The sequence below is a fragment of the Episyrphus balteatus genome, chromosome 4 (genome assembly GCF_945859705.1).
Source record: "Episyrphus balteatus chromosome 4, idEpiBalt1.1, whole genome shotgun sequence".
In the NCBI taxonomy this organism is placed as follows: domain Eukaryota; kingdom Metazoa; phylum Arthropoda; class Insecta; order Diptera; family Syrphidae; genus Episyrphus; species Episyrphus balteatus.
Window position 1 is genome coordinate 10,869,460 of NC_079137.1, and position 16,130 is coordinate 10,885,589.

Sequence of the window (16,130 nt, forward strand, 5' to 3'; positions counted from 1 at the left end):
GTAAAAAATAGGACCTTACTTTCGTCAAAGTATACCACTTCATTTTTTTATATTTTCTTAAGGATAACTTCAGAAGTCTCGTGGTCCATTGCCAGACACCTATGACGGTTGTTTCCCCCTGCCAGACACCCCTAAACTTGCAAAAATTAGGACCCTACTTTCGTCATAGTATACCAGCTAAATTTTATATATGTTATTTGGGGACCTATGAAAAGATGTTACCTCAAGAGCCAGACAGTTTTGACGGTTGCAACACCTTGCCAGACACAATTTTCTAAAAAATGACTCAAAATAAAAAAAATATTAAAAAACGATGGCAACACTTACAGTAACAAATGATACTTTTTTTAAAAGCCAGAATTGTACACTTAATTTTAATTTTTAAATCAAGTCATTTCAATCAATAGTTTTTGAAATAATTGATTTCAAAGTCAAAATTTGTGAAAAAAAGTTTAAAAAATTACATTGAATATTATTTGTGTAAAGGCTGTGGATCTAAATACAAAATGTTCTAATAAAATAAACTGCCTAAATTAATTCCTTATCAAATGCTGAAATCCATATGTTCCTATGCCATCTAGTTTTCGAGACATTTGAAAAATAGGAAGACTACTTTTTTTGTCAGATTTTTATTATTTTTGCTGTTTTCGTTCGTAGTTCTTACATTCATAATTTTATAACATTCACAGCTATGTTATAGACCAGTGCCAATAATTTTTGAAAATAAAAAAATTATTAGCAGCAGGTGGGAAAATTTGGGATAAATGGTATATGAAAGGGGAAAAATAAATTGCCAACAAACAAATTGGAGGAAAGGGGGTGGGTGGGCGAAAAAGTGGGGTGGGTGTCAAAAATCGTGGTTTTTTACGATTTCTGTCAAAAGTAGACCTCCTATCGTAAAATATAAATAAAGATAATATAAATGTCTACAACTTTTACTCAAACCATTTTTTTATATAACCTCAAAAATATTGAAAAAATGCAAAAATACGATTTTTTAATTTTTTATTTTTATCTTTTACAAAAATATTTGGATTTTAACAAAACTTGGTTAAAAATTACTTTGTTATGTTTTCTATATACTAAAAATGTTTTTTGAGCAAAAAATTAATTTTTGGATTTTTGACGAATTTAATTTGAAAAAATAGCTTATTTTTCAATCAAAAAAGTTAACGAAAATTTTTTTGATTTTTGAAAAGTTTGGAATGCACTTATTTAGATTAAAATCTATTTTTTAAGATTATGTGAAAAAACTACACTCTTGTCTTAGAAAATATTGAGAAAAGTTGAAAAAAACAAAAAAACGATTTTTAAGATCGATTTTTCCGTAAATGACAGTTATATTGGTGAGAAATAATTTTACATAGAAACCAAATTATATTTCTCTAATGGCCTTTGACCTTCTTAACTTGAATCTAGCACTAAAATAGCTCTAACGTAAAAAGTTTTTGAGATATTGAATTTTGAATGTCTAAAACACTATTTTTGTGATGTTTTGGCATGGTAATAAGTCAAAAACGTGATGCGATAGAATTTTTCTGACTTCGGATTCAAGCTCAGAGCACTAAAAACCATTAGAAAAATATACCTTGACTTCTATAAAAAATAAATAAAATCTTTTGACTAGTGAAGTCGAACAAGGCGTTCGATTTTGCTGCACTGTTCGACTAGTATCATTTGTTACTGTAAGTGTTGCCGTCGTTTTTTAATATTTTTTTTTTATTTTGAGTCATTTTTTAGAAAATTGTGTCTGGCAAGGTGTTGCAACCGTCAAAACTGTCTGGCTCTTGAGGTAACATCTTTTCATAGATCCCCAAATAACATATCGCACCTCCGGTGGTACAACGACGTAAGTGCAAAAATGTTGATTCTTCAGAAAACGAGATTTAAGATTTTGAAAACGTTTGAAAACAATGTAACGGTCCAAATACATTTCTGCCCCCTGGATACAAATAGAACATTTTCAATTGGGTCTTTGTTTCATCGGAAGGAAATACCTTTTCTTGGAACTATGGCATACTTAACTCAGAAAATTCAAAATTTGCACTTACGTCGTTGTTCCACCGGGGGTGCGATATATAAAATTTAGCTGGTATACTTTGACGAAAGTATAAGGTCCTATTTTTTACACCTTTAGTACCGTTTATCTGCCAAAGCAACCACAACCCAGAACTAAAAAGTCCCTGGTCGTTCTTACCTCTATGGGGGGTATGCACAGACAAACTTTCAGCTGGTATAAAATAACGAAGGTCTGGCCGTCGTGGGCTCTTGCTCTATATCGTAGAAGATTACTTTCTTCCATGCCTTAACACTTCTTTTTTAACAATGAAGTTGGTCTCAAAATGGTTTCTAATTTCACAGAATGTTAAACTGATAGTTTAACTCACCAAGGACATCAAAATTAGATGTTCGTTGATCCAAAAATAACAAGAAATACCACTCAACTTTTCATGTGGTAAGGGATTTCAAAAACCTTAAACGCATACAATTCTGTTCTTGGTTTAGTAATGGTGTCTTTTCAAAATTCAGCCATTTTAGAAGATTGGGACTAATGACCATTCTATTTACTGTCCTAAAATTACAAATAACAACTGTTTTTCACTTTTATTCCTGTCGTTAATCCATCAAAACTGGTAGCACATGTAAAAATTTACTAGTCTAAGAGTGTTTTTTTGAATTTTTGTTACCACCATTCATTTTGTTTAACCCCAGAATGTTTGTATCTGAAGACTGGATAGAGAATATTCACAAGTCGTAATTTTTTTGACCATACCAGTACTGGTGGAACCTTCATTGTTTGTTTTATTTCTTAAGGCGTTTTCGCCAAAATTTAGGGATTTTAATCCACCCATGTTTTTCAAAATGGTGGTATGATCATTAAATTACACTTAGGAAAGTCCAGTTGTTTGTTTTAATTTGAAATATGCTCGAAATCCACAAAAACATTAAAGATAACAAGGGTGTAGCTATTCTGTCTAATCTTATCAATACTAATCTCATTTCTATATATTATATTTTTGTTTTATTCTTTTATAGATGCTTCTATTTCTGAATCATAACAACGTGCAAACAATCATATCAATAATAATTACAGTATGAATGAAGTAATACATTTTGTCTCGGAAATATACTTGTCTCGGTATTTAAAAATTAGTCCGAAGCCTTGAGGAGAGTTCGTAACACTCAATGTGTAACACTCATCTTTTGCATATTTAAACACATAATTCTAAATAATAAACCGCAAACAAAAATATAATAATTTAATTCTTATTGATTGAGTGAGTTTTTTTTTTTGCTCAGAATAGATTTTTATTTATTCTCAAGACCTCAAAGATCTCTAGATACACAGCACCTGTTGGTTTAGTATTGATTTGAAGCTTTATTGATCGAGTCAATTGATGATAAATGTGATCACGGTTAGTAGAATTATGATGGATATAATTTTTTAAAATCATTGATCGGGGATTTCGTTTATAGATTTGCGGTATTTTGATGTTTATAATTTTTTTTTGAGTGATTTTTTTAAATAAAAATAAAGAATTAAAAATAATAAAAAAAAAACACGTATGGAAAAACATCTTACAAATTATTCAATGTTTTGTAAAGTTGTGTTACTTTTTATTTAAAATATTTTAATTCATTTTAATTCATATCGCGTTTAAATCGTTACATACAACAAATTCAAATTCAATGTCCATTTACTATAAATTTATCCTTCATTTTTTAATTCATTAACTGAAAAATAAATATACATAATCTAAATTTGTGGTCGGAAAGCTCAATATCTGCGGTTTTATTAACATAATTTTACCATGTAATCCGCGATCAAGTTTTAAATGAAAATAAAAACAAATAAGCAGTGGAATTAACCGTTTTGTATCGTTTAAACAAATTAAAAAAAAAAAAGTGATCTTAGATTGTAAAGAAATATTTCTTGAACATCTAAAGTTACGTTTATATAAACGGTATGTTTATCAGTGAGAATGTATCCCAAATAGGTCATTTAAATTCTTAAATTTAAATTGATATGATTAGTTCGTAAACAAAAATTATCAAAAAATTACAAAAACTGTACAGAATCATTCAAAACAAAATATTTTTAGGTAGTTTTAAACTCCAAACGATGAATGCCATAAAATTTCTTGTACAACAAAGAATTTTTCATTTTTTTTTTAAATAGTGGTATATTTAAATCTATAAATTTTTTATATGCCCATAAAAATGAAATGATACTCAGCACATACAAATTAAGTTTCAACAAAATCATTGGTTAGTTTTAAAAAAAAATTGAATATTAAAAAAAAAAAAAAAATTTATGAATGTTTTTTAAGTTTAACAACCAAAGAATTTTGTGCATGTCGGTTCGAAAAATAAAACAAATTTAGACAAAATTGTTAAGTAATCTTTGAAAATTTTGAAAAAAATTTAAAAAATTTATTCCTGGGCAAGAAAGTAATCCAATTTTTTTTTTTACAAAATCAATTTTTTGAAAGCAAGCCATTAAAAATTATTTTGAAACCTTATTTTTAAGTGTTGAGTACATATATTCTTTTTAATAATTGGAGTAATAAAAAAGGTTGAAATTAAACTACATATGCACATATTTGAATAGATTATTTTTGTATTTTTTAATCATTTTTGTTTTTGAATTCCTTACAAAATAACATTAAAAACATTTTTTTATGAATTTTTTTATAACAATCGGAAAAATTATTTCAAGAAATAGATAAATCGTTATTTCGTTTTCAAAAATCACTTTTTCGAAAACGTCATTAATTGTCAAAAATTGTTAATATATTAAGACATTGGGCAGGTTCAAAAACGTTAGGGACTAAATATTTAGGTAATTTCTCGGCCTCTGATTGGTCAACTGTCAAAAAAAATCCTTCCAATTTAGGTAATTTTATTGGAAAGCTGACTGAAAAAGTTAGGCAAGAAATTTTTCCCTAACAAATAAGGAAAGTTTTTTTTTGTCAACATGACAGCTGATTGTTTTTAATTAAAGAATTAGGGTAGCAGAATTTAATTTATTTGTGTAACGAGTAAAAAGTGCATTATCGGTTATAATTAATATTATTTATTTATTATTATTTGGTGTCTGCTGCATGCGATCTTTTAAATTCTCAAGTAAATTTCGAAATTTGACAATAATGGTGTATCCAAACAAATTCAGTCAATTTACTCAAATTTCCGTTCAGAAAATGACGTTACCTAAATATTTAGTAACTAATATTTCCGGAACGTGCCCATTGATATTTTAGAGCAAGTTTGAGCGAACCATTTTACTATTATTTTTTTTTTTTTTTCATCAAATAAATCAAATGTCATTTTACTAATACCCCAAAACACATAACCCAGACGTTAATAATTTCACGGTAATTTAATTTTTTTTCTTTAATAATACTTCAACAATTTTTAAAAGATTAAGGTTCAAAATCAATCCATTTGGTCGTTTAATTTTAAAACAGCTTTTTAATAGTACAGTGATGATTTTATTTAATGACAGAGAATGACTAAGCAAGACTTCACTGAATAGAAATTTTTAACGAGAGTTGAGTTTAAATTATCTGTTTCTATCTAATTGAAAATTCAGATCCGGATAATCAAAGTAATGATAGACTGCGAATATTGTAAAGGCAATAAGAATATTGTATTTATATTTTACCTGTTGTAGTAAAAATATTTCTAAAAGCAAATTTTTTGCCAAGTGTACTACTTTAACTGCATTAAATTAAATAAAAATTAGGTAGTTCAAATATTTTCTTTTTTTTTAATTTACTTTTTAAAGGAGTTTGAAAATTTTTTTTTAACTAAGTATACCAACCTATTCATAAAAAAATTGAACCAACCAGAAATTGAGAGTGAGAAAAGAGCCGTTTATAAACGGATGGATCTTTTTTTCCAAAAAATTATTTATAAAAAACTAGTTTTTTAAAAAAATAGCTCTAACGATTTTGAAAATTTTTTTTTTAAATCGCATCTAAATATACAGGGTGTCCCACAGTCACCGCCCCAAACGAAAACCATGGGTTCCTGAGGTCATTTTAAGTCGAAAAACTTAAGAGGTAATTTTCTCGTTTTCGTCCCGTTTTCGAGTTACCACGGTTTTTATGATTTTTGTTCTCTTTTCCCTTATGTGGCTTTATCTTTGCCAAACTACGTTTGATTTGAAAGTTTTTTTTTACAACCAATCAAGAATTTATTACAGTTTTAGTTTGTCTCAAAACTTTTTTTTCTGCGGACAACCGTTTTCCCACAATTTTGCATCGAACACAATTTTCTTCGTTTCTTAAGTTGTTTTTTACACTTTTATATCATTTAAGTCAAAAAAACACGTTAATGAGTATTGATTTTTTTTGCTTTTTATTAAAGCCCAGTTTGTTTTCATAAAAAAAATAAGTTTTATTTCATAAAGAAGGCTACTGAAAGTAATTAAAAAAAATAAACAAACTGAGTGAATTTAAAAAAAAAAATTATTTTTAAATAAAAATTAATTTAAAGGAACTAAAATATTTTTCTGAGCAATTGTGGTTAAGAAAAGAACAAATAGATAAAGCTCACAAAAAGTTTTAATTCATTTTAATTAATTTTGTATTTAAAAAATTTTTTTTTTTAATTCACTCAGTTTGTTTATTTTTTTTTAATTACTTTTAGTAGCCTTCTTTATGAAATAAAAAGTTTTTTATTTAAGAAAACAAACTGGGCTTTAATAAAAAGCACAAAAAATCAATACTCATTAACGTGTTTTTTTGACTTAAATGATATGAAAGTGTAAAAAACAACTAAAGAAACGAAGAAAATTGTGTTTGATGCAAAATTGTGGGAAATTGGTTGTGCGCAGAAAAAAAAGTTTTGAGACAAACTAAAACTGTAATAAATTCTTGATTGGTTGTAAAAAAAAATCTTTCAAATCAAACATAGTTTGGCAAACATAAGGCCAATTAAAGGACAAGAGATCAAAAATCATAAGAACCGTGGTAACTCGAAAACGGGACGAAAACGAGAAAATTACCTCATACGTTTTTCGACTTAAAATGACCTCAGGAATCCATGGTTTTCTTTTGGGGCGGTGACTGTGGGACACCCTGTATATCAATCAAAACTGCATACTTGTTTTGGAGGGCAATTTGATTTCAGATTTTATTTTATTTTTTTAAAAAACGAATTTCATTTTTTTTCCAAATTTCTATACAAAAGGTCTTGAAAATTTAAGCAACTTTAACTCTAAGAGCAAGTTCGTGCGACCCAGTGGTGCATTTTATTTTTTTGTTGTATTTTTTCAAAACTTTTTTAAAATAAAATGGAGCTGGGAACACACACAATAGGCAGTTCGCGCTCTTATCCACTGCGCAATCTTACCCCAAATGACTTCTAATTTCATTGTTTTTTTTTTTAAATTCTTCCTAAAGATTTAGGAACGTGCCCTGATGGAAAGTTATTTTAAAGCTGCTTATTCTTTTTAAATTTTTTTAATTTTGTTACCATTTTGAATAAATGGATATTACAAAATCACAACATTTTTTAAAAGCAGTAATTCGGAGTTTATTCGTTTTGTGAAATGCCAATTTGTAATTTTTACCGACTTCCAAAAAGGAGGAGGTATTCAATTCGCCTGTATTTTTCTTTTTTTTTTATGTTTGTTACCTCATAACTTTGGACTGAGTGAACCAATTTTGATAATTCTTTGTATTGGAAAGCTGGTGGCTGGAATGTGGTCCCATTTCAATTTCGTTCAGTTATATCCATAGGAACTATTAGATTATGTCATTTATGGCTAATCTTTTCAATATTGATCTCATTTTGTAAAACGTAATTGTTTTATCGAGATTTTTATTTCTGAATCATAAAAACGTGCAAACGATCAATAATTACAGTATGAATGAAGATATAATTTTTTTATTGGAAGTAAGTAGTTATCTCGGTATTTAAATATTAGTCTGAACCCTTGACTCGTATCACTCAATGATCTTTTATATACATATGTATTTTGTATATTTATACAGGGTGTCCCAAAAGTTAACGTCGAAACGAAAACGGTAGATAGGGTAGGTGGTGACAGTTATCAGAAAAATAATAAAAAAAAATCGCAGCCATATATTTTGTGAGTTATGGGCATTTGAAAAAAAGTCGAAAAAATGGTCACCCTGTGACGGTTTTTCATGTGCCGTGACTACAAATCTTAAGTTTTCTCATTTTTTTCTTTTGTTACGGAATTTTAACTCAGCTGCATTAGTTTTAAAGCAAAAATTACTTTTTTGCCCAACTAAGTACTAAGAAATTTTACATGGCTCTAATTCAATGAACCGTAGTGTAAAAAAATACACTACGATGTTTCGGCAAGTAACCTTAAAAGTTGGTGTGTTAAATTCTCTTTTCAAAAAGATATAACATTGTTGAGAATATTCCATAAATAACCGAGATAAAATTTTTTTTCTTAAGAAATCCGACTTTCTTATGAGGTAATTTTTCCATATTATTTAAGTTTTTGTATTCTGAAAGGTTCTGAAAGGGTACAAAACTTAAAAAATATGGACAAATATGAGTTAAAATTTTTGAATGCATTTGGTAGCAGGGTTATTCAAGGTTCCGTAACAAAAGAAAAAAATGAGAAAACTTAAGATTTGTAGTCACGGCACATGAAAAACCGTCACAGGGTGACCATTTTTTCGACTTTTTTTCAAATGTCCATAACTCACAAAATATATGGCTGCGATGTATTTTATTATTTTTCTGATAACTGTCACCACCTACCCTATCTACCGTTTTCGTTTCGACGCTAACTTTTGGGACACCCTGTATAGTTATATAGTGGTTTATTATTATCATTTATAAATAATAAACCACAAACAAAAATACATATAGGTAGTATTTTTGTTTATTGATTGAGTGAGTATTTTTTGCTCTGAATATAGATTATAATTTAATCTCAAGACTTCACAGATATCGAGAGATACAGCATCTGTGCGTCTGACGTTTAATTTAATTTTGAAGCTTTCTTGATTGAGTCCATTGATAAATAAGATCACGGTTAGTACCTAGAATAGTGGATTTAAATTAGATTCGACAAACGGAGGTTTTGTTTTGTTGGAGATATTGGACATTGTTTTGTTATTTTTGGTAATATTTTTTAAGGACGCCGCTACACGCTTATTAATTATTAAAATTCAAAGTCTACCTATTTAATGTAAATTTATTCCACACTTTATTATAATTAACCGACAAACTATTATTTAAAAATATAAGTTACCCAAATGTGGTCAGAGAGTTAAATAATATCTGTGGTTTTGTTAACATAATTCTGCCACCGAATTCACTATTATTGCTGTGTTCAATGAAAACAAATAGTAAAAGTTACGCGTTTTGTACCATTTAAACAAATTAATGAGAACTTAGATGGTTATAGAATATTGATTGAGCTTCTAGGGTTACCTTTAAAAAAAAAACAGATATCAATTAAAAATTGTTCTAAATAGCTCTTATTGTGATAAATACGAAAATTTCTTGTGTGTGAAATTTTTGAAAAAAATTGATACATTTTTACTAAAAATATTATCTAAACTTTGAATTTAAATGAATTTTTAAATTGAAAATTAGATGATAAGTGATAACAAATAAAATTAAAACAAACATCCCAGGGAGCAAAGGCCGGAGATATTTGAGAAGGGGAAGTGATATTTTGAAGGTTTTTAAATTTTTGAAACCCCTAGAGGTTTTTTGCTTAGGTAGTTTGAAACATTTAATTTTTTTTTATGTCATGAAAAAAATCAATTTTTCAGGGGCAGTTTTTTTTTTTGGTTCTCAATTTTGCGAAATAGTTTTTTTTTCGGAACCTGGTGGGTGGTCTAATTCTACCGAAAATTTGAAACTTGTTATGAGCTCGTTAAAACAAATGATTAAGTGGATTGGACTAAATTTCTACTTGAATCTATTTGTAGTTCAGTCAACAAAGTCAAAAATTCGCCTTCACCTAAAAAAAATTCATCAGTTTTGAAATTTAGCACACATACTTAGAGATGTCAGGAGATGACCGAATAAAAGTCCGCAGGAATTCAACGTAAGATCTAGCGGCATTTAAAAGAAACATGCAGTTTTTTTCTCAGTTTTTCACGTTTATCTTGAAAACCGTTTCCCGGATCCAAAAATTTTGTTTCACAAAAATGAAGCTTATTAAATTTTCAAAATTATAGCTATCATGCATTTTCTCGTATCCTTCACAGTTTATAAAATAAATCTAGTGCAAAAAAGGGAAACATGATTTTTGTTTTCATTTTTTCACGTTTATCTTGAAAGCTTTTTGTCGTAAAAAAAAAATAAGAAGATTGGTTTTATAATACAAATTCTATATACTACTGAAATCAGTGAAGCAGAAACAACACCAAAAAAAAAAACTTGTAGGTACATATACAAAATTTTAGTATTATAGAAACTAACTTGATATCTGAGAGCAGGGGTAAAATTACGGCACACGATTACGATCATACGTTAACGTTTTGACTATTGCTCTCTCTATTAAATCAGTAGAGACAAATAAGGACGCATAGCAACCATACGTTAACGAACGTATGCCGTAATTCGACCCCAGGTTTTTGCAACCCAGTTACATCTTATTTTTTTATCATTTTCTATAGTTCCAGGGTGTTATGATTATATATAAAAGTCATTTGTTACCTCAGGACTTACGAAAAACTATCCTTAGTAAGAAGGAGGATGATCTTCTTGCAATGTCAAAAAGACGTGATTAATAAAATTTTAATTTCAATTTTTCAAAATAAATTTTTGTCTACGGTCCTGACTCAAAAAAATAGTCAATGACTTGCAATTATTTTGTTTTTTTTTAACAAAGATACGGATAAGCAAATATGATTTTGTATATGATAGTCTTCATTTAGGACTTGATAAAATTCATTTGAGTTTATTTCTTACTGACATCAAGTTGGTTCTTATAGTTTCCAATAATTTTTCAACCATGGCACAAACAACAACAACAGAATCAACAAAAGTACTAACTTGGATAAATGCAGAGAATTTTCAAAGTGTTTTCGAGGAAAATGTTCCAGGATATAGAAAAACATTAAACTTTGAAGTTAAAGAAACTGGCGGTGGTGGAGAGAATTATGCATCGGTGATGATGAGAGTTAAAGCTAAATTGGAACTTCAAGGTTGTTTTAGATGATTTAAAAAATTTTGTTTTCACTTTTTAACATACAAAATTTGGTTTTACAGATGGCTCCACAAAAGACATTGCATTTATGATCAAAACAATTCCCGAAGGTGAACAAGGTGTTGCAGTTGTCCAAATGATGGGTTTATTTCCAAAAGAGACTTTAATGTATGGCAAGTATTTGCGGGAATTCGAAGAAACTTATCGATCTGTCGGCAAAGAAGTCACATTTGGTCCGAAATTTTACAAACTTAAGAACGATCCTGGTGCTGAGTATGTTCTTTTGGAAGACATTTCCCCAAAAGGATTTAAAAATGTGAAAAGACAAGATGGTCTCGATACGGACCATACCAAATCAGTTTTGAAAATTTTAGCGGAACTACATGCAGTTTCAGCTGTTCGATTTGAACAAAAAGGCAATTACGAAAATTCCCTCATGGTGAGTACTTTCAGGGAGGATTCTCGGGAAAGTCTTGAAACGATGTTGAAACCATTGATGAAGATTTTAGTAAACTGCTTTAGCAAACACGAAACGGGGATTAAATATTTGCCAAAACTGGTAATTATATATTTTTTTTTTTTTTTTTTTGAAAAATAAAAAATAACGAAAATCTGTTTTTTAGAAACCATTTTTTGACAAAATGGCAGAGAGATACATTGAGGACAGTAAACTTAATTTAGAAGATTTCAATGTTATTATTCATGGTGACTTATGGACGAATAACATTATGTTTCGACACAATGAAGAAGGCAAACGGGAAGAGACAATTCTAATTGATTATCAAATGAGTCGTTATTCAAGTCCTGTTTTAGATTTATTCTACTTTTTGTTGTCTTCACCGAGCTTAGACATTAAAGTGTCATGTTTTGATGAATTTATTCAATACTATCATGAAAATTTGGTAGAGAATCTTAAATTACTCAAGTATCCAAAGAAGATACCAACTTTGAAACAATTGAGAATGGATTTGATGAAATATAGTTTTTGGAGTAAGTTCATTAATTTTTTTGTCAAAATTGTATCTAAATAAATTATTTATTCTCTTCAAAAGGTATTGCAATAACAACTGGTGTTTTAACTGCTGTATTATTAGATCCAACTGAAAATGCTAGTATGAATAACTTTTTTGAGCAAAATGAAGAAGCTAAAGATTTTCAAACACAATTGTATGCCAATCCAAGATATATCAAGCATTTGGATGTTTTATTGCCATGGATGGACAAAATGGGATATTTAGATGATAATTAATAAGAGTGAACATGTGTACAAAAATTTGTATTTATTAAATTGAAGTTGGCAACATTGAAGTAGGCTTTTCTATAATACAATTTCATAATTAATTTAATCACGTTTACCTTTTGTTTCGTTTTTATGTATATTTCCATTTTGAAATAAATATTTTCTAAAGAGTACAAAAGTACGGCACAGTAGAAGAGTACAAATATTGTACTCTTCAAAATTCACTGTTATTGATGTGTTCTTGATGAATATATACGTACATACGAGTACGTACACAAAAGAGTGTAGAGCATCATGATTGTATTGAGTACCTTTGTATGTACATATAATCAGTACAGACGTTCGTCTAAGATTTTTCATATCAGAACATATTTGTCCATAGAATAAAGCACATATTATACCAAAATGCACTCAGTATAAGCTTTATGTACTCAGAATTGACTTTCATGTACCGATTTCAAGTTTTTATTTAATGAGTACCTACATGAATATGTACTTGTACTGAAATCAGTCCAGGATTGAAAATATCTAAGTGCTTTGAGCTATATTTGAATTCATTATTCTTTAGGCTAACCTGCTTTAGGAAAATTTTGTACAACAAATATATAATTTGAAACATTCTTTGCTCAAAATAGTTCCAACGAGGGGATATTGCAATCAGTACATATTATTTTCACTGCAAAACTCATTGCTTCTATGTTTTTAAATAATAAATGGGTTTTATGAAACACATTAAACCAAATTCAATCAGTACATATTTACTGACACTTTACAGTACACAGAAGTTTGTGGTTTATAGATAAAGTTTGTACTGAGTACAGAAAAAGTTTGTATTCAGAACCTAAAAATTGAGGTATCTAACCTGTATTGTGTACATAAAAATCTGCACTCAGTACATACAAAATTATACTCAGTCCATAAATGCTGTACTCAGTACATTAAAATCTTTATTGAGAACCTAAGAACCTGTATAAATAGGGTAAGGTACCCAGTGACCGACACCCTTAAGGGATAATTTGTGTTTGAAAATTCATAACTTTCCCTACACTGCTTCAATTTTAATTATTTAAATGGTTAATTAAACTATAAGAAATGGTTTTTCAGTATAATGAAAGCATAAATAATTTAGTAATTCCTTAAAAATATCAAAATTAAAAATGTGATACCTTACCGGTTTTTTAGTTACCGACACCATTATTTCAGTAGTGGACACCCGATTTTTTTTAGTAATGGACACCCATATCTAAGCTGCATTTACACTCTTGGTTTTATCGCCGGTGTGTAAGATGTCCGTTTTTGAATTAGAACCGAACAACAAGACGGTTTACTACTGACATTCTCTCGTTGTACGGTGTTAGTTCAAGAAGGAACATCGTACACCGGCGATAAAACTGAGAGTGTAAATGCAGCTAAGCATTGAACTGCATTTAATGCACTTTGCAGATCTTCGTCTTTGTTTTGCTTCTGTTTTGGCCTTTTTAAATAATAGCCTGAAATGTCGACGCCAACGAACACTCAAGTACTTGAAAATAACGGTTTAAACCTAGCTTACAGTTGAACGCATAACAAAACTTAATTTTCAATACCTGGAGTCGAATCACGGTAGGTAGGTAGGTACAGATAGCGTTCATACGTTAACAACCGTGTGCCGTGATTCGACCCCTGTTCTCTGTTCTACTTTAGGTGGGCTATTCTGGTTCTGTAAAAAGTTTGATGAAAATAGTTTTCATCGATTCTGATTCAGTGGAAACATGGAAATTAGAGTCAAAATTCACATGAAAATAATTTTCTCATCGAAATATTTTCTGTGAAAAGAACAATACGTACCTGCCATGATAACAAAAAAAAAAGGAGCTCGAGCCCACATAAAAAGATTAGCAGTCGAGCAATACAAACAACAGTTGTACATATATCAAGACACAAATTTTGATGGAAAAAGGAAATACATCCTTTTTTTTAACAAGAAAATTAAAAGTTGCCATAGAATACGTCAACGTTTTGACTATTGCCGTACCTATTTAATCAGTAGAAAAATGTAGGGACAGGTAGCTTAAAAGCAAAAATGGAATGATAAAATGAAAAGTCGAATGAAAACTCCGATGGTGAAAATTTTATTATTTAATTTTTCCACAGAACCAGAATAAGGACCCAGACAAAACGTTACATGCCTTAAAATTAAAACGAAAGATTTAGGAACACAAAGAAGGTTTGACCTCAAACTTGAAGGTGGAAGTTTTCTTTGTAAATTAAAAGCTAGTATGCGTGAACTTAATGGAAATAAAAATAGGCAAACAAGGGCTAAGTTTTTAGCGTGTGCATGAAAATGATTGTCAAACAATACTCACACCGTATGAATGGCATCGAATGAACCGTTTTCAGATGCCTTTCACACGTTTTTAAAGTAATTTTACATAATCGAAAGGAAACCCACTTTATAAACTTATTTAAAAGCGCTACGCGATGCTTTGAATCTTTGGTTTTTTTTTACACGGTGAACTATAAACTAGGCCTTAGGAGCCAACAAAAAGTGGTTTGAAAATAATTCCAGAAAAAGAACGGTGTCCATAACTAATATCATCAAACGTGTCTAATTGCGCCAGTTATGGACACCAGTGTCGGTCACTGAATTTCGTTGAACATTATATTCTAGTTATGAACACCCCACGTAAAATTAAATTATGTTATTATTTTTTTAATAACTTAAATTAAAATAGATCTACAAAGCAATTCTCTAACAAAATATTCAATTTTAATTTTTGTACAATATACAGATATATTGTTTAAACAATGATTTGTACCTAGTCTTTCTTAAGAATTTCTCAAGATTCATGCACTTCACAGAGGTTCGAAACTTGCCCCTTTTATTACAACAAAACCAATCACTACCAACTATGAAGTAAAGTGTTTTCTGATGGAATATACATGCCTGAACGCGTTAAAAATAGTTTTCGTACGCTACACCCTAACAAAACCTTAAGAAAACGAAAAAACTGTGCCAGGTGTCGGTAACTGGCAAGGGTGTCGGTCACTGGGTAGTTTACCCTACAAAAAAGTCTGTTATTTATAGTATATAAAAACCTGCACTCAGTGCACATAAAACTGTACTCAATGCATAAAAGTTTGTACTCAGTACATTATTATGATCTTAAAAATTTATAATAACACGGTGCGACACTGAAAATACACCCGAGAAATAACATAGTGTAGGCTGTTCGTATGGTCGAATAATGCATAAAAATATTTTTGTTATATTTTTGGAACCCTCCATTTTTTTTTTATTTACAAAAAACCATTTTTACAGACTTTACGATGTAATCTATCAATATTTCAGTCATTTTTCTAACAACTCTCAATATGTTATATGTTTTTGGAAAGAGGATTTCCAGACCTTTTGAATGATGTATATAAGTCTATTGTTTAAACAAATTAAGTGTAGGTTTTTATCCCACAAATCTTGAAAAAGTGATTTTGTTCCCAATTTTTTCAACTTTACCCAATTTTTTTTGCAAAATAAAACAAACAAAAAAATAAAGTAAGGTTATATTCTGAAAGAATATACATTTAGGCACAAATTGGCGTATTTTTTTTTTATTGAATTTGACCAAAACTGCGGAATCTATGCTATTTTTTCGTAAATAGAAAATTTGGTTTTTCATGATGTGAATTGCAAGGTGCACAATAGGGTGTTCATTATTTTAAAATAATAAGAATTTCTATGCTCCTAGGATC

The 16,130-nt window shown here is 29.2% G+C and overlaps 1 protein-coding gene across 1 annotated transcript; it reads left to right on the forward strand.

Moving 5' to 3' along the window:
- Positions 1 to 3,731: 3,731 nt before the first annotated feature.
- Positions 3,732 to 12,514, forward strand: LOC129919609 (uncharacterized). Its single transcript, XM_056000553.1, has 5 exons — positions 3,732 to 3,965; positions 10,957 to 11,159; positions 11,224 to 11,720; positions 11,785 to 12,151; positions 12,214 to 12,514. Exons 2-5 carry the CDS (start codon positions 10,967 to 10,969, stop codon positions 12,408 to 12,410), a joined length of 1,254 nt encoding a protein of 417 aa, XP_055856528.1. The 5' UTR covers positions 3,732 to 3,965; positions 10,957 to 10,966; the 3' UTR covers positions 12,411 to 12,514.
- Positions 12,515 to 16,130: the final 3,616 nt, after the last annotated feature.